At 37.1% G+C, this 26,193-nt stretch overlaps 2 protein-coding genes across 12 annotated transcripts in view; one reads left to right on the top strand and one right to left on the bottom strand.

Annotated features, from left to right (window-relative positions):
* GFRAL (GDNF family receptor alpha like) overlaps window positions 1–20,787 on the top strand; it is a 23,561-nt gene extending 2,774 nt beyond the window's left edge. For 2 of the 4 annotated variants that reach the window (XM_021391716.1, XM_021391715.1), the window contains exons 3-8: window positions 349–777; window positions 1,486–1,542; window positions 2,226–2,553; window positions 5,005–5,264; window positions 7,739–7,834; window positions 14,580–20,787. In XM_021391716.1, coding sequence (XP_021247391.1) covers window positions 349–777; window positions 1,486–1,542; window positions 2,226–2,553; window positions 5,005–5,264; window positions 7,739–7,834; window positions 14,580–14,815 — 1,406 coding nt within the window. In that variant the 3' untranslated portion in view covers window positions 14,816–20,787. Of the gene's footprint in view, window positions 1–348; window positions 778–1,485; window positions 1,543–2,225; window positions 2,554–5,004; window positions 5,265–7,738; window positions 7,835–12,499; window positions 12,733–13,523; window positions 13,606–14,579 lie in introns of those variants that run through there. The other 2 variants (XM_021391717.1, XM_021391718.1) reach the window with 2 other exon arrangements.
* The window catches only part of HMGCLL1 (3-hydroxymethyl-3-methylglutaryl-CoA lyase like 1), a 78,569-nt gene continuing 73,308 nt past the window's right edge, over window positions 20,933–26,193 (bottom strand). For all 8 annotated transcript variants that reach the window (XM_021391720.1, XM_021391723.1, XM_021391719.1 and 5 more), the window contains one exon: window positions 20,933–22,899. In XM_021391720.1, the coding sequence (XP_021247395.1) occupies window positions 22,786–22,899 (114 nt within the window). In that variant the 3' untranslated portion in view covers window positions 20,933–22,785. The remainder of the gene's footprint in view (window positions 22,900–26,193) is intronic.

Raw genomic sequence — 26,193 nt, 5'->3', positions numbered from 1 at the left:
CTCTCCTCTCCTCTCCTCTCCTCTCCTCTCCTCTCCACTGAAATTATAATCCATCATATGTCCAATCTGTAGGTGGCTAAAATTATGTGACATTAATCCCTTTATGCGGTAACTGTAGTGAGTGGCATTTGGCAACTGAATCGTTGAACTAGACTATACATTATACAGATACCAGGAATGAAAAAGATGTACTATTCTGCAAGAATCTAAAATAATTATGTATATATACGTATGGCTGAATTTAGTCATGTCACAACTAGGACTATTTCATCAATTTTTCTGAAATTTATTGTGGATTGATGTTGCAACTTCTATTCAATATCTGTCTTTTTTTACCTATTTGCACAGAATATTTGGAAACTTCCCCAAGATCAAATGCTGAGCTGAGTTTTAGGCAGCACAGAAAGCTCCAAAGCCAAAGACACCCAGATAAATCAGAGAAGGATTGTATCATTGCAAAACGGTTCTGTCAAGAGGATCTGTACTGTTCTTCAGTGTATAGGAGTTTCCAGCGAGCGTGCCGGGCAGAGGCAGCAAAATGTAGGATGGGCAGCCAGGAATGTTTGTCGGCATGGAAAGAACTGAGGAAAACTGTGCTGGGAGAATGCAAGTGCTCGGAGCCACTTCAAATGAGATGCCTTAGAATATGGAAGGAAATATTTAGCAACCCTTGCTTGCAATACTCTGAAGGGAACCAAGATTCAGTAGCTAGTGAAAATGGTGATGAAGATGACAATGATCGTGATGATCATGATAAAAATCAGGATACTGACTCAGGTTGGTGCTATTCCGGGAGTCAGAACCCTTTCACAAATGTATGCGTCTGTGAATAAAAAATTCTTAAACCACTGTAGTTTACCATTGGAGACTAGATAATTTTAAGAGGCTTATTTAGATGCAAATGAATAATCTGAAAGCAAAATAATAGCCTGAGTGAAAACACTATTTTCCTTCAATGGGTTAATTTGGTAACTTCTGATCCTAGTCTCTTTTAGCACCATACTATAGCTAAAAAAAAAAAATTGATATATTTTTTTAAATTTTCTAACACTAAGAGTTCTCTGACTCCGTTGACTTCATACAGTGATAAGCCTTTTGAGTTTTAAAAACTGTGTATACAGATGAACACGTTAAGGCCACTGGCCGTATTTATTCACAATAACCCTGATTTTATTCAGTGCTGAGCATCTCTACAAACTCTCCTTCAATTCATAGGATGTATAATCATGAAGAGAATGCTATCAATGGCCATTGAGAAACTGTGCTTTCACCTCAAAGTCTATGAATATTTGTAACAGTGCTTTTAGAGTTTGTTAAAAAGCTGACAGTTCCTGACTGATCACTAAGCTGATCTATTTTATTCTTGTTTATTTTTACTACCAGCACTATTTCAGAGAAACAGACAATGCTTTAAAGCTGAAAACTAAGCTAAGGCAAGATTTGTCACTGCTGCTCATATCTATATTCATATCTTTTTTTTTTTAGACAATATTAGTATGGAAACAAGGTTACAATGGAGTTTATCAGCTCTCTCCAAGCAAGGTATGAATTTATTTCTGGATCCTAGTAACCTGTTTTAGCTCTGTATATAATGTATATAATATACAAATATAGCTCTATATATAATGCATTGTATCTCCAAATTAAAATGAATAGTTTTCATTCAGATTACTGAAGAGCAAGGAGTCAGTAGAACCCTGAATATTTTAGTTAAACGACTGGATAGATAAAAATCCGAAAATGATAGGTAACAGTCCTGTTTCTGTTATATTTATAGAGGTAAAACTTACCCCATAACCCTTTTAGGGTTAGAAATAACTTTATAGTTTTGGAAGGTCTATAGCACAGTCTACAAATACCTGAACTAGCTTTTCAGATGTCATACTGGAGATGTCAGCAGTTTTAAGCATCCATTAGTCACTAGCTCCGGGAAGCTATTGAATACTATGGAGAAATTTCCATCTTGCCATTTCCCACTTTCTTCTTTCTCACTTATCTGGTAGGTCAGGAACTCACAAGGGGGTTACATGTGAGAGCCAGGCAGTGGAAGGGTAGAATATGAGGACTACATAATGGGCTTAAAAAAGGCAGTGTTAGAAGATCTGGCTTGGAGTAATTGGGAAGTTTAACCTGTTTTTAATGGGAATAATGCAGGCAGGTTGACTATCAATCACTTGAGAAAGGTTTTCTTGTGGTTTCATTTTAAAAATCATTATTCTTTTCAGCATACACAGCAAACAGATCCTGTTTGGATGTGAACATGGAGTGTGTTGAAGATGAAGTATGTAACAAACAGTTGTCCCTGTACCTTAAGGTCTGCTCAGTAAATAAGAAGTGCAACATGGAAGAATGCCAAGCGGCAATGAGGTTCTTCTATCACAACATGCCTTTTGAAGTTGCCCAAATGATGACATTTTGTGACTGCATCCAGACTGATGAAGCCTGCCACAGAGCCAAAGAACTTCTGCATGGCAAGCCCTGTGCAGTTCCTGCAGCTCCACTCCCATCATGTCTAAGTGTAATTAACATGTGTGAGGAAAATGAATTGTGCAGGTAAGTAGAAGAAAGATTACTTTTCCTAATCTTGCCTAGTTGTGTGCCTGTGAATAATGACTTGATCAAATAATTTTTGTGTTTCTTATCTATAGCAAAATGATTTTTGGCACTATTCTATATCATCTAATGTGTTTGGCATTTCAAAAAGTCATACCTTATGGATACAAACAGCAGAGAATTGCTGTCTTTAATCTTTGATCTTTATATCTTAGTTATCAGTTTTAGAACACAGTTTTCACACACCACCTTCCCATCAGGTGCTTTTCACTGCTTTGACTTACTCTTACATGATAGAGATGATGAGAACCTCTTCACACAAACTCAAGCAGAATGGGCCTTTAAATCATCTTGTGTATGAACTGCATTGAATATTAAAAATATTTAGAGGAATTAGATGTGGACAGAGAACATTTTACTAAACTATATATAGCACATTATTAGGTTTGATTAGGATAATTTACCCAATTACCCAGCCCTTGGCACAGACAGCAGTTCTTTGAAGTCTTGTCTGAAAAGCATCTACAAAGCAGCAGGTTCCACTTGGACATCTATCATAGATGTCTGCATCAAATCTGGTAATTCAATAAGTAATCCTACAGGCAAACCACAAACATTCATTATCAGACAAGTCTTGGATCTTGAGTGGCCTTTTCTTCTGCCTGTTTCATGACTCTTAACACCATTTTGGCTGGACAAACTATGCTGTGAGGTATTTTCATTACCGCTTTCTACAGATAACACCTGCCAGTCTGCTCCTTTGCCCTCTAGCAGTTTACACAAATTATGCAGCAGACTGGGAGCAGTTTGGTTAAAGTAATTACCTCTTCCACCTTAGCATCTGACCCTTCAGATCCAACAGCTGTGCAACTAACTTGGCCCTTCATAAAACTTTCATATTATTCTTTTATTCTCAATATACATGAAAAAAAAGATGCTCTGAAACATGCACAGACCACCAAAGTCATGAAGAGGAACACAGTTTTCAGATTTATTTTATTTTAGAAAATACACAACAGTATTAGCCCATACTCATACTTCTATTTAATCGACACCATTTGGAGATGGTCAGTTGGCTCACATTGGTTTTCAGTGTAGTCACTGGTTCCCTTGTGGATTAGACCTCAATTTCACCTCAAAGCTGTGCTTAAATTTACTCTCAGTAGACAAATCAGGAGACCAAGAGACGCTTTCAGTTCAGTGCAGGCTACTCAGATTGACGTCAGTGGGAATTGCCCTTTTTTATGTCTGGAAGAACTGGGCTATAAATGTAAGTCTGTGCATGTGTACACATGCAATACCATAATGGAGACTTGCTGAATTACCCATTATTTTGGGAGCATTAATGTTTCCTGGCACTGACAATAAGTGGACATAATTAGCAAAATTATTCTGTGAATTATGGCTAGCCATATCTATAAATCTGGAGGTGAACAAAAATAATTCCATTAGCACAGAGGTGGCATCTGCTTTGAAGCCTTTGCTGTTGTAATGAAAAAATTTACAATAAGGTCCTAGCTGGACTTATAGCAGTCTACATTTTTCTATGTGACCTGCTTGTAACAATTACACAATATCAATAGTAAATTAATAGCCTAATGTTATGATTAATGAAAGAATATTTTAAGATATTACAGTACACTACACAACAACAGATTACCTCTCTTTTCTGCTAAGATATAATGTAAGTGATAAACTGGTTTCAGATAATATATACAGATTATTTAATTAATCTTTAATAAGTCTTTCCTGTTGTCATACCAAAAGCACTAAATATTAATTTTATTCTACTCTAAGAGAAAATAAACTAAAATAATTTAAGTTCATAGAGCTGGGAAACAAATTAATTCCTCACATAACTTACCTTCACTGTCAATTAATTTTTAAGGGCAAATATTTGCAGTGAAATTCCTTCCCCAGATCCCTGGACATTTTGTATTTTGTTAGCATTCTATCTGGAATTTTTGGTTGGTTGGATGGCTTTTAGCACTGTATGCAGATTATTTTATTTCAATTAAATTCAATATTCATTCTTCTTATCATGCTGCCCAACAAGCTAATCCCCTGGAAAGGTGCCTCTTCTGTTTTCATGGTGGTGACTGGTTTCATTCCTCCACCTACATTCCTTCCCTGAGGGTCTGGGACTGGTGGCATTCACAGGGATTTTTGCTGGACCATCAGGGAAAGTCTACACAGGCGCTGATTTGGGGTACAGCTGATTTTTCCCAAAAACCTTTTGAGTAATGCTAAGTGTTATTTCAAGTTACAATTTTGCAGTTTCACTGAAACCAACAAAGTGCAAATCAGAGCAGAATTTATGCCAGCTATCATTGAATATTTTGATTTTTAAGGCTTATGTGGCACCTTGAGAATACACTCTCTTTTTACGATTATCCTTAACTGCCTTTCTGTGTTCAAAACCATCATTGTACGCTTCCTTCTTTCGGTCAGGAAAAAATACAAAACTTTTTGGGCCAAATGTTGGAGACACGTGACCAAAAGATGCTATGATGATGAAGCTTGTCTTGAAACTTTAATCAAAGATGACATGCCCTGCTCTGCAAATGCTGATTGCAAAGCAGCCTACATCAACAACTGGGGCACAATTCTGCATGTGGAGTGCACCTGTCAGAATTCACCTCCGGCAGAACAGTCACTGTGCAAGCTCTTCCATCACATGCTTCACAGCCCATCCTGCTTCAGTCAGCTACGTGAGTAACACATGACACTTTAAAGAGTAATTAATTTAAAATTTTAAATACCATATCTCTGCTATAATACCACGGATTTTGCCAAGATTTATATCTGCAGGTTTTTAATCCAAATTGAAACACGAATTGCATGTGTAAGTAATTTTGTCTGGTTGTGGGAAATATTTTATACTAGTAATTCATTGGCTTCAAGTCTCACTACATTAATTTTCTGGCTGGAATAATAGTAAAAGAACAATTTTGGGGATGTACAAAATTATGCAGATTAGAAAAGTTTCAGAGCCTTTCTGTCATCAACTTAATGCTTTGGTAGAGCACTAGAACAATCAATATGGTATCTTTGGTACATACAACATAATATACATTATGTTTTCATGTTTTTCTTTCTTTCCTTTTCTTCTTGGAGTCTAAGTATTAGCGTAGCTGAAACTGTAAGTTGGCTATCACACATTTAGGAAATTACTTAGTAAATGTTAACCTCAAAAATGATTGGTAACGTTAAGTACAGTTTAACTGTTAAATAGTTTAAAAGTTTAAGCATCATAAAAAGAACTAATGATCTGCTACCTTCATGTGGTTTCTTAAAAGTAATGAGAAAGAATACAAAAATAAACCGAGAGTTCTTTAGCTTAAAATCCTGAACACAGAACTTGTCTGTGTTAGAAACTGGGACATAGAAGGCAATGCAGTAACTTCAGCTTTTTCAGGAGAGGAATTCATTTGTTTTTCTTTCTATACAGTGGTACAGGATGATGCAGGCCTGTGTAGCCAGTATGTGCTAAATATAAAAGTCCTTGCTAAGACTTTCCTTAGGACTGAATTGTTAGTGCAATGAATGGCAACATGCAAGAGAATATCAGTGTTTTCATAAGGGCCAGGAGAGTGCTTCTGAAGCAAATTCCCTGTTCGTCCTCACTGCGCTGTGGGTCATGCCCCAGAGTGGTTCAGGAGAAGATGAACTGGACGCCTGCAGCCTAAAACCGAAGCTGAATGTTCACCCACTACATCAGCTCCTGGCCTTGCCATCTGTGAGCCAGACCTAAGACCTGACTACCCTCTTCACAAATCCACATGATGTGGCACTCATGTCTAGTACACCAGCTTTCTAATGCTCCTATATGTAATTATATATTCACAAGCTAGTCTGAGAGAAATAATTATTTCCGAAGAGTTCAGTGAAAAGGAATGATTATCTCATAGTTCCATCTGATGGACTTTTAAAAACATATTAACTGCATACATGCATTTCATTGAATGAATGAGCTAATTCTTGGGTTTTAGCAGCCAAAAAATTTGCCACTGATAATAGTATTATTTTTTCCTGTTCCTCAAAATACACCTAAAAACTAAAGTAATTGCAGAAATGCTGCCCTTAAGCTTAGACAATCAGTACTAACATTCAGTCTGAGAAAAGTTCAGAAATTAAACATCAGCTCCTCTGACAAAGTAATACCACAACACTGTTAGATTTGAGACTGTGCTGGCAATGAGTTTGCTGAGACTGTGCTGGCAATGAGTGTGCTGATGAACATTATTTATTTGTTTGTTTGCTCCGTGGCTGCATCTAATGATCCAGACTAACTCTGTTAGTTGCTCTATACATAGCAAGAAGAAATATGACTATCATATTAGAATACTCAAATAATTGCTCATCAGGTTTTGCCATTCACTGAAATAGCCTCAGAATAAAAGTATTTTTGTGATGGGAACTTCTCTAACCTAACTGGGATTGAAGAACAGGAGCTTGCTTGTTCCTGTGGTGCAATGGAGCTCCTGCTAGTCAATCAAAAACATACTGGGGATCCAAAGCCTTTGGTAAGTAAAGAATTGGCACCTACTTGACGGAATGTTTGCACAGTGTTGGGAACTTTGCTTTTGTTGTTGTTGTTGTTTTTTTCCTAGATGCCTAGTAATGCAACTAAACTGAAGAGATACATGATTAAAGCTTTGACTGCTAAATGTCATTATCTTTATGGCAGTTATGAGATGTTGAGTGAGTGCTTTTCCCCAGACTTCTTCCAGCCCCTTCTGCAAATGTATTTCTTTGGCTAGGTGTGAACTTCAGATAAAGTGATAAAAGATTTTTAACATTGAATTTTTTTCAGAACAGACAAATACCCAGGACTAGCAATAGGGATCTAGAACTGGTGAGAAATTTCTAAATTTGTTTCTGTTAAAAGAGAATTTATGCTGGTTTGAGGCAGAGAATATTTTTCTTTAAAGCACACTTCTCCCCCATAAAACAAATTACAGGAGAGATATAAATGAATATATGAAAAAATTGATATAAATGATATAAAAGGAAAAACTTGCTTTCATTCATTCACTTGGTTAACTGAGTATCAGTAAACAAATTTTTTATACAGCTGCATTTCTAAATTCTGGGGCTCTTATCAAAACACCAAATAGTAATATTCATTTACATTATTATTGAAAAATAATATTTCAAATTGATATATGTTTCCAATCTTCAGGTCAAATTTCAGTTAAGAAAGGTTTTCATTGGCTGAATACAGAAATACCAGGAAAAAAGCTTTCCAGAGCACAACTGCATTCATCTTCAACTAATGGTAAGTTTGAGCAAATCCCTTCATGGTTTTAACAGAAGCACTATTGAAATTTCCCTTGTGTTATCGAGAAGACTAAAGATTAGCTCTCTTGGGTGGATTCAGGAAAATGAGCTCTACCTGTTCCACTCTCATTCAGCATTATGTGGAAAAATCTTTCTACTTGCTTTCCTTATCTTATATAACCTCAAAATAAAGATAATGAGAATGCCCCAATTACTCTGACAAGTGCTTTTGAAATAGACAGCTCCCGATCACTATATTATAAACGGGGACAATTAAGCTACTAAGCCCACCATAGCCTGACTCTCCATACAGTCATTACAAAGCAGTAGAATTGTAGAATCATAGAATATCCTAAGTTGGAAAGGACCCATAAGGATCATCAAGTCCAGCTCTTATAGAATCAATAGCCATAATGTGTAATATAGTCATAGTCATATATATAGTCATATATATAGTCATATATATAGTCATATATATAGTCAATATAGTCAATAGTCATAATGTGTAATATAAATGATTAGCTTTTATGTAACACCTGCTTCCCTCCTAGCTCTCTTGACTTTTTGTGCCATACTAGTTACAGTGAAATTAGGAAGAAACAGTAGGTGATCTGAGAAGGGTGCTGTGTTACACTCCATCAGCTATTATCTTCCTGTGCAACAGCAGCACCTGCAGTTGTGGATCGTAGTATCTCATGGGTTGAAAAGCAGCATCTGCTTTGCTTTCTATGCATTTAAAGTAAGCAATTAAGTGACATAAAAGATACTGATTTAATAAACAAATTTTCTCATAGCTGAAATAATATTAATTTTATATTTCCTTTTGAAGGACGCCATTACAGAGTAAGAATACTAAATAGCTTAATGCACAAATATTGTCTCTAATGAGAAACACTTGCTCTACCTTGCATAGTGCATATTGCAATACTCCAGGTATTACTACAGTTTAGTTCCTTAGTTACAAGAAATATCCACACTGAACACCTTTAACAGTGAAAAAATAATTCAACATCTGCACACAGTACAAAATAAAGGATATTCCATCAAGTCCACCCTTCAGCTTTTGCTGAAGTGGCCAACCTGGTAAGTATAAATATAGACTGGTAGGAACAGGATTCCTGAGATCAATGTCACAAATAATTGAGCATTCCACTTAGATTATATATTTTGTTTAAATTCTAAAAGTTTTTAGAATAAAAACTCTTTGCTGTATCCTGGAAGTATTGGCTTCTTTTTGCCAACTACAGGGGGAGCCAGAATCTCTGGCTGGCTGGAACTAGACTTTAGTGGTTAAATAATGAAAACTGTAATGGAAGAAATCCCGCTATATGTGAGAAAAAGTAAAATGTGAGCTATCGCACCCCAGTGACCAGTTCTAACTGTAGACCCTTTCAGTGGGTAGAATGCAATATGCATTTCCCTCAAAGATTTAGATAAATGTTTGCAAAAAGCAGGCTGCACCCAGTTAATTCTGCTCCCACTGAAATCTGAATACTTTCCAAAAACCCATCCTTGAACTCTAGCAGAATTTTGGATGGCCTTAGAAAAATAAAAAGAATGCTGACCAGCCTAAAAGATAAAATAAAATATTCCTCCTATTGGAGCTGTCATGTGCACTAGCTGGGAACTCTCTAAGTTATATATGTCTCATAGGAAGCCAGGTCAAGGAGAAGAATCTGATTTCAGGATATCTACCTGATGATAAAAACCATATTGCAAATTATTTCATAAATCCTGCTGCCAAAAATCTATCCCTGTATCCTGGATGTATATGCTAGTAAATGTGTATTACTTTGGCTGCAAAGGGAGTTATCATCTTTGCAAAGTATTTATCTTTATTGAAATCAAATCCCAAGAAGAATCTCATGGTGCAGATGCAAAATGGTTAAGTTGTCAAATATGGCCTTTTGAGTGTCTGAGGATATTTAAGGAGAACTGCTGAATTCAGAATGCTGGAGATAACACTTGCCTATGTGCTGTCCCTACCTCAAAATCTCAGAAGAGTTCTTTACTTACCTTGCATAAAATATAAGGATCTTTCACAAATTCAAATTAATGTCTGTCCACAGATGAGTAAGCTAAGAATGAAACTCAGGTTTCTTCAACTATCTCTTAATTCTTTATCTCAAAAAACAGTTACTGCTCAAAAAACAGTTCAAAAAAAATTTTCTGCTTTACACAGTAGTACTGCACATCCTCAGATAATTGGATGCTTTTTAACAAAAAGAGTGCTTCATAATAAATAATAAATATAAGCATATATTCCAACATATGTAGAAATGAATATGACCCTCTTCGTTGGGAAGAGTATTATGCCAGATTGGGTGCAAGCAAAGATGCTTTGGTGTGAATGAAGTAGCCAGATACCTTGGGTCCAAAGTAGTTCAAATGCACAACTCCATTATCAAGAGCTAACCACTTGCTGTGGACTCATTGACCCTTGGTGACTGCACATTCCTAGCCTGCAATAAAATTCAACTTATTCCATCTCTCACTGAGGAGAACAATATGCATAAAATATTGCTGCAGAGAAGATGCTGCGTAATGCAGTGTTAATGGTAATATTTTACAGCCTGGCACGGCATATCTCAAAGACCTTAGCCTCCTAAATAAGGTTGTGATGTTTGAATACAGGATTAGATATCTAAAGTACTTAGGCAACCATTGGCCCAGCTGGCATAAGGATGAAGATAGAGGTCACCCTCACTATTGTGAAAGGGCTCTGTTTAGCTCAGTGAAATCAACCACACAAGTAATTGGCTTTTGCCAGGAATATTGAACCACAAGCTATCTTGAAAAGAAGGTGTAAAAGATGAAGTCCTCTGCTTCTCGCCCTTTGGTTTGCCATGTAAAAGCAGGACTGTTTAAAGGGATTTTCACTCACTTACATACCCAGGAGGATACATGACAACCTGTGGGTTGATATGTCCCAGTTAACACAGTGTGATGTAGGCAGAGGCCTGATCATCTTGAAAGTTGACGAGACTTTTCCTGGAAGTTTAAATGTGGCCAGAATCTTATGTCATAGTATAAAAAACAAGTGACAAACTGAATAAAAGCTCTCCAAACTTCAAAAAATGTTATTGCCTGCATAGTTATCCACTTTCAGCCTGGTTTTGACTTCATCCTATGCAAATCAACTCCATGATTTTACAGATTCAAATAATTTAAAAGATTGCTTCCTACACTTTAATTTGAAAAATGAATCATGCATGAAGATAAGCATTCACTTTCATCAGTGTAGAGCTTTGGAGTCGAAGCATTTTTTGAATGGAAGAAAAAGCTAGGAATACACAGCTCTTCTCTGGTTCTTGTGAGATACAGTAAAATTGGGCATGACCCAAGACTCTTGGAATTAACCTTATTTTCCTCCTAAATAGTAGAGTTATCAGATATTTTCTACTGAGTAGTTTTGCTGCGCTGAGAATCTAGATAAACATGTAATTGGCAGGGTTTATCTATAATTATACTGGCTGCTGTGGGAACTGAGATTAGTTCCTCTCCAGCAACTTTAGTTTGTAAGGTATGAAACACTGTCAATCTCACTGTTTTATAAATGTAGAAGAAAGCGTGTGATGGCCTGCAGGTAGCCAAGAAACCTCTGAGCACCAGCCGGAGTAAATTTGTCTAATGAATATTCACACTCTTCTCACTACATATATGTAGACTTACACAGGAGATTGACCCCACTAATTGTTTCAGCTGCTGAGCCCACAGCTGTCCTCTACCAAACTTTGTCACTGCAAATGTCTGTATGTCTATATAGGCAGCTCCAGCTAGCACTTCAACTGTTGTGTTCCTGAGGTTTGCAGCCCGTCCAAGGAAGGGCAAGACGTTTGTCCCAAAGCTGTGGCACCCTTGCCGTAGACTTGTCCCTAAGCTGCTCTACCAACTTCTCATGAGCATGAGACAGCTTCATAGGACAGTACAGTTCAGTGCCTTGCACCACAGCAATGGGAAAATCTTTTCTCCACTTGGTCCTTTCAGTCTCTGCAGGACTGAGATGAAAATATCTCACAGTTGCTTTCTCCTGCACTGTGTCTTTACACATCATGTGTGCCTTTCAGTCTTCACAAGACACACAGATATTTGTATTCCTTTCTCCATCCAGTCAGAGAACTCAGACAAGATCTGTTCTTTTGCACCTCAGCCAGCTAAAGAGAAGCACTAAAATAGAGAGCTGCGCCTTAGAACCCAGTCATGAAATAAGCACTTATGTACACTGCATTTTTTATTTACCATCCTGCTAAGAGTAGAAAGTGTTTGAACTTTTAATCACGTTTTTAATCATTGTGGTGTCCGCTATCCAGTGAAACGTGATCAGGGTCACAGCATGAGAGCTAAGGTTGTTTACAGACCCATAACTACAAATGGGCTTAACTTCAGTCAGTGTTTTTGTTGTTTGCTTAGGGCACTGGTTTTTAGCCTTAAGTCATTGCTTAGATCATATTCAAATGAGAAAAGTGAGATCACACAGACTGTCATGTCATACAAGAATTTACATGTGTATTCTGGTATTTTTCATGGATGGGATTTGGGATGAACAGAACCAAAATTTCATATCTATATTTCTTAACTCCCCTAGCAGTATTTCACATTTAAAGATCTGGATGGAGTCAGATTAATAGTGAAAATTAATATAAAACATTCCTTGCATTTTTAGACAAGCAGGATGCCTATCAAGAAACAGACACCCTACAACATTTTTAAGGGAAGATGAATAGGCACATTCAAGTATTTAGAAAACAAAGAATATATAAAAGGAAAATAGAAAATGAAGAATTATCTCTTCAGCCACAAAACTGTGCCATCTCCCAGCTTTACAAGTTCCCAAGCTTCTCAGAAGGCAGGAGAAAATATATGGCTTTTAGCATGATCTCATCATCAACATCTTGCAACAGGCAAGTAGAAGGGTCTCATTTTTATTCCTGTGGCTCTCAATTTGGGTCCTTTTGTTGTTGAACCTCTGCAAATCTTGATGGCACGTTCTGGGCTTATGTTTCCTTCTGAGCCAAATATTTTCCCTTCAGAATATTTGATCAAAAGTGATACATTCACTCCACTAGGAAAAACAAGTTTCCCCTCATTTGGAAAACAAAAGTTGAAACAATTCCCAGTTTTTCAACAGTCGGAATTTTTAGCACATAAGCTGCCTAAGTGACTTCTTGGTGAGAAGCCTAAAAGAAAGAGGAAACTCCATGGGCACGGAGCCCAGAAACACAATGTTAGATCCCATTTTACATTAATTTGATTCTAGACTGAGTATTGCTTCACACTGCAATTATGGTAATATGTGAAAAAGAAAAAGAGGCCAAGCACATATTTAAGAGCCAGATCTCCTCCAATACACCGAATAAAACTGACATCTTGAAATCAATAGGGAAAATACTCCAAAACACAAATCAGAGTAACAAGCTGTTGCAGTTTCCCTGGGGTAGAGTAAAAGGTAGTACTACACATGTGAAGTGCTATCGGAGCTGGTATTTACTAGAAGTCTGAAAATGATTTTGCACCAGCTGGTGAAGGAGGAGTAATTCCCACCATTGGCATACCACCTCCTTTTAATTACCGGCATCAGAACTGATTGCTAGTTTAGTGTGCAACTGTATGTATTCCAATTCAGATCTCAAACTTGATTCTTGTCACTGAAGAATGTTTCTTGTCTGCTTTCTGGTTTTGGCTTGTAGGTGAAACAGTCTACATTATTGCCTATTCCTCCTGCATAGTTCTCATCCTAGGAATAGTCCTGTTGACTCTCCTAAAGATCAGGTAATTTGATAGGAGTATTAATCTTTGGTTCTAGGAAATTAGAAAAGCAGAAAATAAAAAGTTTTGATTTAGTTGAGAGTTGGCACTGTGATTGTCTTCAAAAACAGTCCAGCATGTCCCCGCGGCGGAAAGAACTGACATTGCGGTTGTCAGCGGGAAGACGTGAAACATGATGCGTATCTACAATGCCCTCCATTCATACAGACATCTCAGGCTTGAGGAGGTTTCATTTCCTGTCCCATGGCAGGGGAAGGTGAAATCTGAATTCAAAAATTCTGCAAGGCTACCTTCCTAGCCCTGTAGCAGGCAGAGGAAGTGCAGAAAGGAAATGAGAATATTCAGCATTATAACATATTTAGAAACAGAACTGTGAATGCTGCTATTGTAGTTAATATTCTTGCCAAATACCATTTTTGCTGATAGGATTCTGTAAAAATTCCCACACACAGTACGAAAAGCTGCCCATATGCCAGTGCTTGGTAAGAAAACAGAAATGTGCATTCACTTAATCAAATGAACATGGTCTTTTCTTAAATGATACATTTTCTTGGACCAAATTAAATGGCCAGATTTCAAGAATTACACTGTCAGATGATAGGTAACAGAACATGATGTAGCAGGAGCTATATATAGTGGGAGGGATATTGAGTCGAATTTCATTATTAAATTCAGAGGCAGATCAAAGAGGAATCGTGCAGAAAAATGCAAAAGGCAATTCAAGGATATATGGGCACAGAGGCCTTCTCTTTAGGTTTGCAGTTACAGGAATATCAGCATATAAATAAAACTCAGATTTAAAGAATACAGGGGGTGGAAGAAAGAACAGCACATTAATAACGGTGAAGGGAATTACTTTATACCACAGAGTTCATCATGAAAAGAGGGGAATTTTGCCACTGATTTCAATTAAGCCAAAGTTCAAACCAAAAGTGGTATAGTTTATAGTTAAATACATGCACATTCTTTGTTTTCAGAGCCTGCAGAACAAAACACGAGTCAAGAAGTCCCTCGCCAGATCATTCTTCTGAAACATTTATGGTCCATTATAAAAGTCACAGATGAACTACTTTGTTGCTTATGCTTTTTAAGGCTATTCTTGAAAGCCAGCCTGTTGTACATATGTGCTAATAAAACATATATTAGAAAACTTACTTACTATAAATTATGGAATTTTGTAGTTGCGCATTCAGAAGATTTTTCTATTTATTAACACATTAAAACTTTCACAAGCTTAAAAAAAAAAAAAGAACCATATTTTTGTGCAGATTCATAGATCTGTCCTGAGCTATACATTTGCTATATCCTCAAACTCACGTGACTGATATTAATGCTCTATCAGCACGAGCCTGGCCTTGCAGCATGCCTAGTGGGGCAAACTGCGAGAGCCACCCTACGTATGTGAACTCATCTGGCAGAAAGGAAAAAAATCCACTCGGAAACATTTCAGAGAGCAGTTAGAAAGCACATATGTGAGGGATTAGTACTCTATGTTCCCTCCATGCACCTAACAGGATATCTGTGAGGGCGGCTGCAGTTTGATTGTGGAGCACTCTGTGGGGTAGAGGGAGAGCAGGATTACAGCCCCTGTCAGTGTGAAGAGGAATTAAACTGGCTGCCTGAGTGGATGTTTTGACCAGTACGTTGTTGCTGAAACTTGTTATTCTTTCCCTTCTGAGATGTTTCAGAAAGGCATGAGAGAACTTCATCAAAACAACAATTGTAGAAAACATTCTGTGAATTCCCAGAGGCAAAAACCACTTGCTGGGGGATGAAGTGAAATGCCTATTTCTTGAGAGAGCAGATACAACCTCTCTCATCATCTCTGTTTCTAATTCATTGTCTCTAGGCCATACCCAAAGTGCCTAATTCTCCCTGTGCACTGTCCTGGGAGTCATGGTCCCTAACTCACCATTCTGGATCCCACCTTGTGGCAGTGAGTTCTGAATTTCTTCTTGTAGCTGAGTTGTTTCACTAGATTTAAGCTTCTGTTTATTAGCAATTGGCTGTCTTTGTTGTGTTTTCATAAAAATCAGGTTCTGGTCAGCACAAGGTAACAGACTGGCATTTCTTGTATTGCTATCACCACAAGCAGCGTATGTCTTATCTTTTGTTCATGGTAACATCCAGCAAATTTTCTAACTAGCTCATACTACGATGTTAGGAACTCCTCATATGTGTGCTTAGATACACAAACTCTCACACACAAAAGTATGTAAAATGCATTTGAAATTGGGATAAGCATGAGTTATTCTGAAAGACTGCAAGATATTGAGTGGATACGCATTACCTGTGGAATTTTACAGGCTCTTTTCGTTAGGACTAACTTTAATGATTAATGAAAAAGTACATTTCCTCCATTACAATATGTAAAATGTACATGTATCACAATTCTTTTGATTTATGTTTCATAGTGGCACTGTATTCTGTCAATTGTATCTAGGCATTAACTATTAAATAAAGGAATCTATGCTGTGATAATCTGTATTCAGTTATCATGATTAGACTTCAACTACTTCTTGAACAAAGAAGCAATGTGCAATAAATAGCATCGACTACACAAATACAGTTATAATTCAGTCAGCATTTTCTGAAGAACAGTATCCCCAGTTTTGCCACTTTTGTGCCAAACATGATTAGGAAGCATCCAACAATATCATATGCCCTGCAAAACAGTTTCATGACAGAATCACAGGGGCTGGAAGGGACCTCTGGAGATCATCTAGGCCAAACCCCTGCTAAAGCAGGTTCCCTACAGTAGGTTGCACAGGAAAGCATCTGGGCAGGTCTTGAAGAAGTCATATCTTTTCTAACAGTCTGAATTGAGACACCTGTACTAAATGCCAGCTGAGGAAAATTAAGTCCACATTTATATCTCTTTGATGACTCAGGATTCCCAGGTCATTTTGGGTAAGGACATGATTTGCCTTTCTTCCACTGAAGCTGGGACATTGCACAGTAAAGAAATGAAGAACAACTGGGTTAAAGAGAGAAAGCATAAATTTTAGTCTTATTCTCATTTGAAACAGGGAATATTGGATCCCAGTTTTTGCTTTCAATATTGTTTATGCAGTTTATCTAAAGATTGTTTCAAATTAAACGTAAAGAGTCTTTTAGACATACGCAAGATTTGGTTCCTTGTGCAGTGCTGAAGTGCAGTGCATTTCTCGTGTCTTGCCATAGTGAGTCTTGAATTCTTCAAAAGGAAGATTTTCTTCAGCCACCCCACTTGCTTGTGTGGTGAATTTACATTGTAGAGGGACAGCCCTCTCAAGCTGATGTGGGAATAAAAACCTACTAACACGGATGATGGATGCAAGCAGGACCATCGCCATCCCCAGCGTGGTGGCTTAGAAGAGTGAAGACCATTCTGTTCTTTCAAAAAATTACCATGGGTATCTTTCTTTGTTGGATTCAAGCTGACAAAGACAAATGTCTTCAGCTCAGGTTGAGGCCACTCAGTGCCATGGGTTAGGATGTTTACTGCAAATTTTTCCGAGAAAATTCCCCAGCCGACATGCTGACATTTCAGACCACATGCTGAAGCTGTTCCATTTCCCATGAGCTGTGCAGAGGGTCTCTGACACCATTTACAGGGCACAGATTTCTACTCTGCAGGGGAACATCTGAAACTGGATGAAGCCTTATTGAAGTTTTCAACTCCTACCTCTGTTACTGCCTGTAGCTTTTAATGTTTAGTTAATGGAGGGAAAAAATGTTTTCCTAGCTATTTAGAAGAGATTTGTCAGCTATAAAAGCACATGGGGACAACTGATAAAAAGGTAATTCCAAGAAAATGTACTTCAAATAGATTATGAGGTAACAAAGTCAACACAGGCGAACATGTCAGAGGGACAGCTTATATTTGCTAATGCTGTATGTGTGAGTTGCTTAATCAGAGCTGCTGAATCTGCCGTAATAGATGAGTGTATCAGTTTTAGTAAACACCGAGACAGATTTTGTTTCATCTTTAACATCACACATTGCAAAGTCACAAATGAATATAACAGGAGGGTACTTGTTGATTTCTTAAACATATCACCTTTTTTACATCAGCTCCAAGGGACTAAGTTGACTTTGGCTTTATTCCTTCTGCCTGAGGTAACACTGTAGCACTGAAGACCAACACAATGTTAGAGAAGAACCTTAGAGAAAAATACTGTTCAAAAAGGTATCTTAACAGAAAAAGATTTATCAGTAAGAACTGAAAGGAAGCCTGTCTTTCCTTCAGTTCTCCAGACTGATTTTTACATTTATTCACTTCTGCATACATTTTGAATCTAGAAACTAACAGTTATACTGAAAACTTTACATGAACAGGACAATCTTTTATTTTTAAAAAAGAACTTATGGCAGTCTGAGAAATCATATAAAAATCAGTGTCACAGAATCCCAATTTTCAGACATTTAGCATTGTATCTAAGCAATATTTCTACCACTTAAAAGTAACTCTGTGAAAAAATAGGCATATCTTATACATTCACACTAAATCCTTGGATGAACATTATTTTATTTCAACAGCACTAATCCTAAACATGGGAATTTTACCTCACAGATTTGCAGTCTTCATTCTGTGACTCCTTATTACAATAATAAAAGTTTTATGAACTCAAATGATGCTATTAAGAAAGGAAAATTAGCCAAAGCTTCTCTGGACTTATTCACAAGACCAGAACATTCACTTCTTCATCCCATAAACTCTGGTTACACATGAAAATAAAACATTAAAGTGCTGGTCCAGAGCCAAGTTGCCCAAATACATAAAAGCTGCAACTACAAAGCAAACTGTTGCTGGAAGACATTAGCACTACCCATGTAAGGGATCCATGACATTGCTGTCCAGTGAAGAACAATTATGCCCATTACTAGTGGAACTGATCAACTTCTCCAAAAACATGTACAAGCCATGCCTTTAGAATAGAGTATCTTGACCTTCAAAGTGCCAGTATTTGACTTTCTAGCTATTGCCAACAACATGGAAAGAAGAAAAACTATTGTGGAAGTATTAAAGAAAGTTCAGCGACGCAACGTAGGTCATCTGTCAAACCTTCACAGGCTCAGAGCAGGCCACAGACCTAAGACTGCCCTGGATATTCCAGTTACATACTCCATGGCCCTAGAACAAGTAAAATGATCTCCACGTTATTCCAGGAGATCTTAGCAGTGATTTCAATACAGTGGACTACCAAAGAAGACAGTTTACAAAGAACAGAAATAAATATCTAATTTGGCTCTGGTGAGACTCACAGAGAGCAATTGATATGTACTCCTTCTCTCCTCTGCAGGATGCAAGAGTTTACGCTCTCCCCTTTTCAGCATTTATATAGGAACATCAGCAAAACAGACGGAGAGGCAGCATGTCCCCACATTCTAACCATGTGATCATGATATTCAGCACTCTGTTGCTTTTTCTTTATAGCTTTCAACAAACATATAATATTTATAATGACATAGTAATAGGGCCACAAATAGGGAATAGGGCCACACAACAGGGAAACAAAACACCTGCACTGAAGCATTCCACAGGCAGAGAGTTACTTCAGGATGAAGTGAACTCAATGGGGGACCCTGATGGGGACTAGAGGAGCAGCCACCACTGGTGGTCAAGGACTCCGAATCGAAGCATAAAGATTTAGCAGGCCACAAGCATTGGAAAGCAGTAGCACCATCACACTGCATGCTGCTTTTGTCATATTTCTGAAGGGATGCAGTCTCAGCTGCTTTACTGTGTGCTGAACTCAGTGTTATCTGTTTGGGTTATGCATGTTCATGGCATAACCACCAGATTAGCCCTGGATCTTAAGGGTGATACCTGTCTATTTTTTGAAGCCAAAGAGTAGGCATTAAAATGCTCTGCACAGTCAAAGTGATGCCAGCCCAGGAAAGCACAGCAGCAGAACATTTTGTGCCCAACAAACTTTAGCAGCATAAACATGAGATGTCTAATGATTCTCAGTCACACTATAAGCCAAGAGGGATTTTGTGGGGATTGCTCACCTGGACCCAGGCTTAGATTCATCCCAGGTGGCATTTTTGGCACATAAGCATTCATTATTTTTTAATCTGGCTTACGTTTCTTTCTCCTTTAAAACGATCCTGACAATCTTTATGTCTGTGACCTCCACCCTCGATTACTATAACTCACTATGTGGTTGAAGATGAACGTGTGGGTAAAGTACAGGCTCCAGATGTGACTGCTCATCTTTTCCAATGCTCACATCATTAAAGAGCAAAAGACCTGCATTTAAGATTCTTCATAAGCTCCCAGCTAGTTTCTAAAGCAAAACCCATAAAGAACTGAGGCATTTTAGGTTTTTCATCCCCACAGTGTAATAGGTACCCTGTTTCAGTGCACAGGGAGAGTTCAGAGCCTTAGAACTCCGAACCAGGCAGCCTGGATGCTGAAAAGCCTACGATGCACACTAAGACATATCTGCAAACCTCCAGAGTTTGAAGGTCTCTTAGAACCAAAGTCAGGAATCCTTCAGGGTAGGTATGACATAGACGTCTAGAACTTTCAGAGAACTGAGCAGAGATAGGTTTTCTAATCTATACTCTACATTCTACACAGAAGTTACAGTAGTAGTGTAACCAACCACTTTTATCTAAGAAATTTGTAGTTGGTTAGTTACTAAAAAAGTGCACAATTCACTTCCCAAACTGGCCTATAGTTAATGATCTCATCATCTTGAAAGAAAAAAACAACGCTTTTTCTGCTTTTTTTTTCTCATCATTTTTCTGGTCTCAGGAATCTTGAATTCCTTCCTAGACAGTGACAAAACTTTATCCAGATTGATTAGAAAGTACATTCTTCTTCAGTTCTGTATGTATCCCAATGGTTAGATTCACAGGTAAGGGCATCCCCAAACAAAGTGTACTTGAATCTCCTCAGTCTGAGCAGCAAGCTCATCTCTCATCAGTGGTTTAGTCTGAAGTTCAGGCCAATTTTTAAAAGCAGCGTGCAGAACAACTATTGTTTTTTCCGAAGAGTGACTTACACTCTTTGAGAAGCTCAGTCTTGCTCACAGGATCTTGGATGGAAGAACACTTATCAGTCTCTGCATTAGAACTGGACACTTTAGCTTAAAATGACCTAATTCTGTGTATACATAGAAACAAACTGAAAGGGTAAATTTTGTTGTTAAAAACATTGTTAAGTATTAATTATCACATCATCTTCAGAGGTAAATGGCAACTGAATTAGGGTACCTCTAGGATGTCCATGATAGCACCTCATTTAGGCTTACTCTCTAATTCTTGCCTAAGTATTACCACAGATTCCTCACTTCTTTATTGGATCTAATCATTACAGAATTTTTAAGACTGTGAATAGTTCAAGAAGCAGTTTTATTAAAGTTCATGTTTTGGTAGATGAGCCATAATGGTTACTAGATCACAAAGACCCCACTGAAACACAGGAAAATAAGGACAGAGCATTTGTTGTGGTGATTCAACTATGCATCAAGAGCAGATCAAGCAAATCAGGGACTCCATGTATTTAAGGGTTCTTGCGAGTCTTTCTACTCGATGCCATAAGAAAGGGTGCAATTTAGTATTTTGGATTGATAGGCAAGATAAATTCTGCCTCACCTACACAGATTTCTTTGCTTATTCTTTGATTCTTACCGTGAGAAGAGTGAAACAACACAGCTTATATTGGTTTTGACTATCACTACAGCATAAATAAGATAAAAGGATTATATTAAATTGCTCTCTTTGAGTTACATGGCATACCAAGTTTGATTTTGTTAAGCTGTGCCAATTCTGAAATCCACTAGTGGCTAAAATATATCAAAAAAGGTTCACTTGAGAATTTCAAAGGCAAGCTAAGATTCAGCCTTAACTTGGCAGATTTGAGCTCCACACAAAAATGATTCAGCCTTTTCCTTCTTTATATACTATCTTTCACTTTCTTTCATCTTACCTTTTTCCAAGCTTCCATTTTTTGAAGGAAAACAGAGAATATGGAAAAAGATCACAGTCCAGAGTTTTGGACTATCATGTTATCAGATTATTTTTCATAAAAAAAAATACATCTATCAAAGTTAAGCACACAGAGAATTCTGGAAATAACCTACACAAAATCAATAACAGTACTGATGTTTCAGATTGAAAAATGACAATATTTTCATGGAGCATTTGAACAGTTTATAGATATGATAAGGCTTTTCTTTGCCTATGTCAGTTATGGATCTAAAAATGACAGCTCAGTTCACCAGCATCTTGCTCAACTAAGACATCTAAAAGTAAAGTATGACCATCACAGGAACACAGAGAAATATTATAGATGCTTCTCTCTGTGTAAGCTAGTCCAACTGAGTAATACTATCCTCAAAAATTAATGGAAAACGTCAACTCATAGACTACAAAAGTCAAATTGTCCAATGAGACCTTGCACAAAATTTTTGCCCCTTCTATATCACTACTCCCCTGAATGATGGTTGAAAACCTTGCCAATTTTTAATTGCTTCATATAGGTTTCATACAGTTGACGAAAAAAAGCAACTACAACAAATTTAACACACGTAATAAATAAGAAAATTTGCATTAGATTTGGAGGATCTGGAAGGCTGCCATTAACCATAAACTCTTGGAACAAGATAAAGTCATCCGTATACTTAACAGATGTTAAACAAAACAAAATAACAAAAGTGCTATTGCTAAAAATTTCTTATGGTGAATTCAGATTTGGCTCTGTGCTCATAACAGAACTGAGTTGACAAATGAAAAATATAGATTCAGATAAATAAAACACCAAACAGAATGGCCACACACAATGTGGGATCTCATAAAGTACTGCAAATATTTGTACTGTTCTAAAAGTCATCCTGACTAAAAATTAACTATGTATTCACTGTTTCCAATCAGTTTAACCAAAAAAAAAAACCCCAAAACCAAAATTCAACTTGAAGGATGGTAAAAAGGCCTGCTGTTTATACATTTTTCTCACCCCTATAAGTACCAAGCACAGTGTTCTTCATGACAGTCATCTATTTCATACTTATAAATATGACATTTTTCAACAAGACACTACAGTATGGAAATTCTTTCCATAACAAAAAGTTATATCTGGGTTCTATTTTAGTTCTTTGCTGAAATGATTTTCTCATCTTTGTTTTCTTCATATATATGTCCTTGGTCCAGGTAGACCACAATTGTAATTAATCTGCAAATAAAATCCATTTACTTGATAGATCCAGTACTGAAGGAAGCTTGTGCAACCTTTGAGTTTGTTTTCTTGTTCAAAGCCGTACAGATGAAGTTTCCAGCTTCCATCACTGTATAAAGATTTACTCCCTAAAAAATAGAGGTAAAAATCATTAATAATAATAAATGTACACACTGAAAATGCTTAAATGTCATGTTATTTTGCTCCAGGGTCTAATTTTTGGAAAGAGCCTGACTCATATCATAAGTCTCTAATGGAGCTCAGTAAAGTTGTGGTGACTTGCACAGCAATCACAGCTTCCAGTTGGTGGGAAGTTCTACCACTTTGAGGGTGATTTCTTACTCTAACGGTAGTGAATCAAATACTATAGTAACAAATTTTGAACTCTAAAGAATCTGGAATAAAGAACTGGAATAATAAGTAGAAGTTGGAAGGAAAATACAGTGTCTAAATATGTGCTGCACCTACTTATCATCAAGCGCTAAAAAACCTGATGCTCATAAGTATTCCATCTGCATTTCAGGAAAATGGAGGAAATGTACTGGCAACTAACATCAGTGAGAAACAGGATTCTGCATTCTCTTGAACAAATACAACCTTCCTCTTGAAAAAGTTCCCCTCAATGCAAAATAATAGTTTACACTGCTAACACAACTGAGCAAAAACTTGCAGCTGCTTGATCTGTCCTAGCTAAAAAATGTTCCTTGAGCAATCGACTGTTTTTCTAACTAACATAAGATATACATCAGTACCGCTTGATTACTAAAATAGAATCAGATTGCTGATCAACAAGAACAAAATACTGCATTATTAGTCTCTTGAGTGACTCACGTACACTTGAAGTTTTAGAGTTAGATCATATACGCAATTCAAGCTCTTGCTCCAAAGACTGGGTATTACAAACCAGTAAAGCCAGTAGAAGGGATGCAAAACAGGATTTACAATACACTGAACAGCTACACAGAACTGGGAGTAGTGTGTCAGTCAGCACTAAAGAGTGCAAGCTTTATTACACCACAAAGACATTTTCGTAACACTGCACTGAAGTTCATACCAAGACCTCATTTAGTTGCTCAAAAATTTTAAAAGACCTAGCACTTATTTCCATGTTCTACAGTAAACTTAGTCTTTTACATTCTTGGAGTAGGCTAAAAATGTTAGAGAGTATAGAAAATACTTCACAAAAATGTAATCAAAAACATTTTTAATTTGAAAAAAAAATGCCAGTTTCCAGTGAGTTGCACTAATTAGCACCATCTAAAGCTTATTGTTAATTTTTAAAGAGTTACAACAAGGGTAATTTCAGCTCATTCTGTTCATACTTAATTGGACATTACTCAGCTTCAGGCTGAAGGGTACTATTGTACATAACATAATCTAAAAACTCTTAGAGCATCTGTGCTTTTTACTAGGAAGAAGAAAGTTACATTCTGCCATAGACATACTTGGTAGTTAGGTTATGTAAGATTCCAAAATAGGAAAACAAAACTACATAAAATTCACATTTTCAGCACTGTAACACTGTATAATGTGATACGTGTTGATAAGGACCACATTTGCATTTCACATTCATTAAATGGAATACAAGGATCTCTGCCTTTTAAATCGCCTTTCTTATGTGGCATGAACTCAAGTGGGTTACAATGAAGGCACGAATCCCAGCATCAAAGCATGGCTCACAGATGGGTGTTGGAAAAGAACAGTGATAGATGTTTTTAAGGCTGTTGAGTCAAAATGATGTCTTCGGATAGATGCTCAGGCTTGTGCTCAGGTGTATTTGGTAACTATTTCATATACTCAGAATTATTCCTTGCTAGCATGAAACACAGAAACAAGTTTCTCCAATAGTATCTATGAACATGAATGAGTTACTTACATCAGAAAAAACATCTGCCAGAAAGCACAGTTCTTCAGCAGTCACTGAGCTCAATTAATTGGTTCTCATTCAGCACTCATAAATACCAAGTCTATTATCTATATGAACTTTGGTTTCATTGTCAGGATGTGAGGCTAACAGTATTTAGTTGCTTCTCAGAAAGGCTTATTGTTTGCCAAGCAAACTTTAAAGGCATTATAAGCACAAGTACTATTACTATAACTACATAGGAACCATATAGAAATTGTCTTTATAAAATATACAGAATCATTACAAAGTTTAGAATCATAGAATCATAGCATATCCCAAGTTGGAAGGGACCCATAAGGATCACTGAGTCCAGCTCCTGGCTCCACAAAAGGAACACTCAAAAATCAGGCCATGTGTCTGAGAATGTTGTTCAAAAGCTTCCTGAACTCCGTCAAGCTTGGTGCCATGACCACTGCCCTGGGGAGGCTGTTCCAGTGCGTGATCACCCTGGTGAAGAACCTTTTTCTGACATCCAATCTGAACCTCCCCTGACACAGCTCCATGCTGTTCCCTCGAGTTCTATCGTTGGTCACCAGAGAGAGTAGGTCAGCACCTGCCCCTCCACTCCCCTTCATGAGGAAGTTCAATGAGCACGAATGATCTATGAGACTATTTTCTGACCATTTACTATGGTACAACTGATCCATTTGTTTGTAGATAGGCTATGCTATGAATTTCATACTTATCCTGCTAGAGATTCATTTTGTGTATCGCTTCTTGGTTATGCACCGTAAATAACAGTATATAGCAAATATTAATTATTATTCTGATTTATCTAGTCAATCTGAACACAGTACCATGCACTTAAATACCATCCATCCTTTGGCTGACACTTTACATGACTTTAGTCAACAAAATTAGAGCTTTAGTGCATCACTGAAAGGAATAAGAGAAGGAGCTCTTTGCAAATGGACAGCATTAGTAATTATAATTTCATTTTTATGCCATTATACAAAAAGGGGCATATTAATAGATATTTTCAATGATTATTTTACAGAAATGACCATGGTACCAAAACCAACCAAGACTGCAAAGACCAAAGCTCATATATTAAGATAAGAATTTTAAGACTCTGTCTACATCCACAGATTTGTCTCTCATCCAATAAACCACTCTCTAATGGGCCAGAAAAGAGTCAAGAAGCAAAGCCTTGTGTTTTGCTATTTCATAATTTAAAATGAAAAAAAGAGGAGCACTAAATGTTTGAGGGTGAGATATTTATCTTCATGGGATTTGGCATTAGCCTTTAGGACAAGCGAGATTCCAAATCATTCATAGACTAGTAAATCTTATCAACCAGACTGGAACAAGGTACATTTTTTTTTATTAGAGTATTTTTCAATTGATTCCTTTTGCTGGGAGTCAGTCAGAAAAGTCAATGGGTATTTTTCCTAGAGAAAGAGTATACTGAAAGACTAAGTCTAAACAGTACACAGCAATGTAAACTAAAACGCATGATTTCTCCTCCTCATTCTAAAGAGTTAAGTTTTTTTAAAAGAATATGCATCTTCTTCAT

The sequence above is a fragment of the Numida meleagris genome, chromosome 3, assembly GCF_002078875.1.
Source record: "Numida meleagris isolate 19003 breed g44 Domestic line chromosome 3, NumMel1.0, whole genome shotgun sequence".
Lineage (NCBI taxonomy): Eukaryota > Metazoa > Chordata > Aves > Galliformes > Numididae > Numida > Numida meleagris.
The sequence above is the reverse complement of the archived record's forward strand: the minus strand, read 5'-3'. Positions and strand labels throughout refer to the sequence as shown.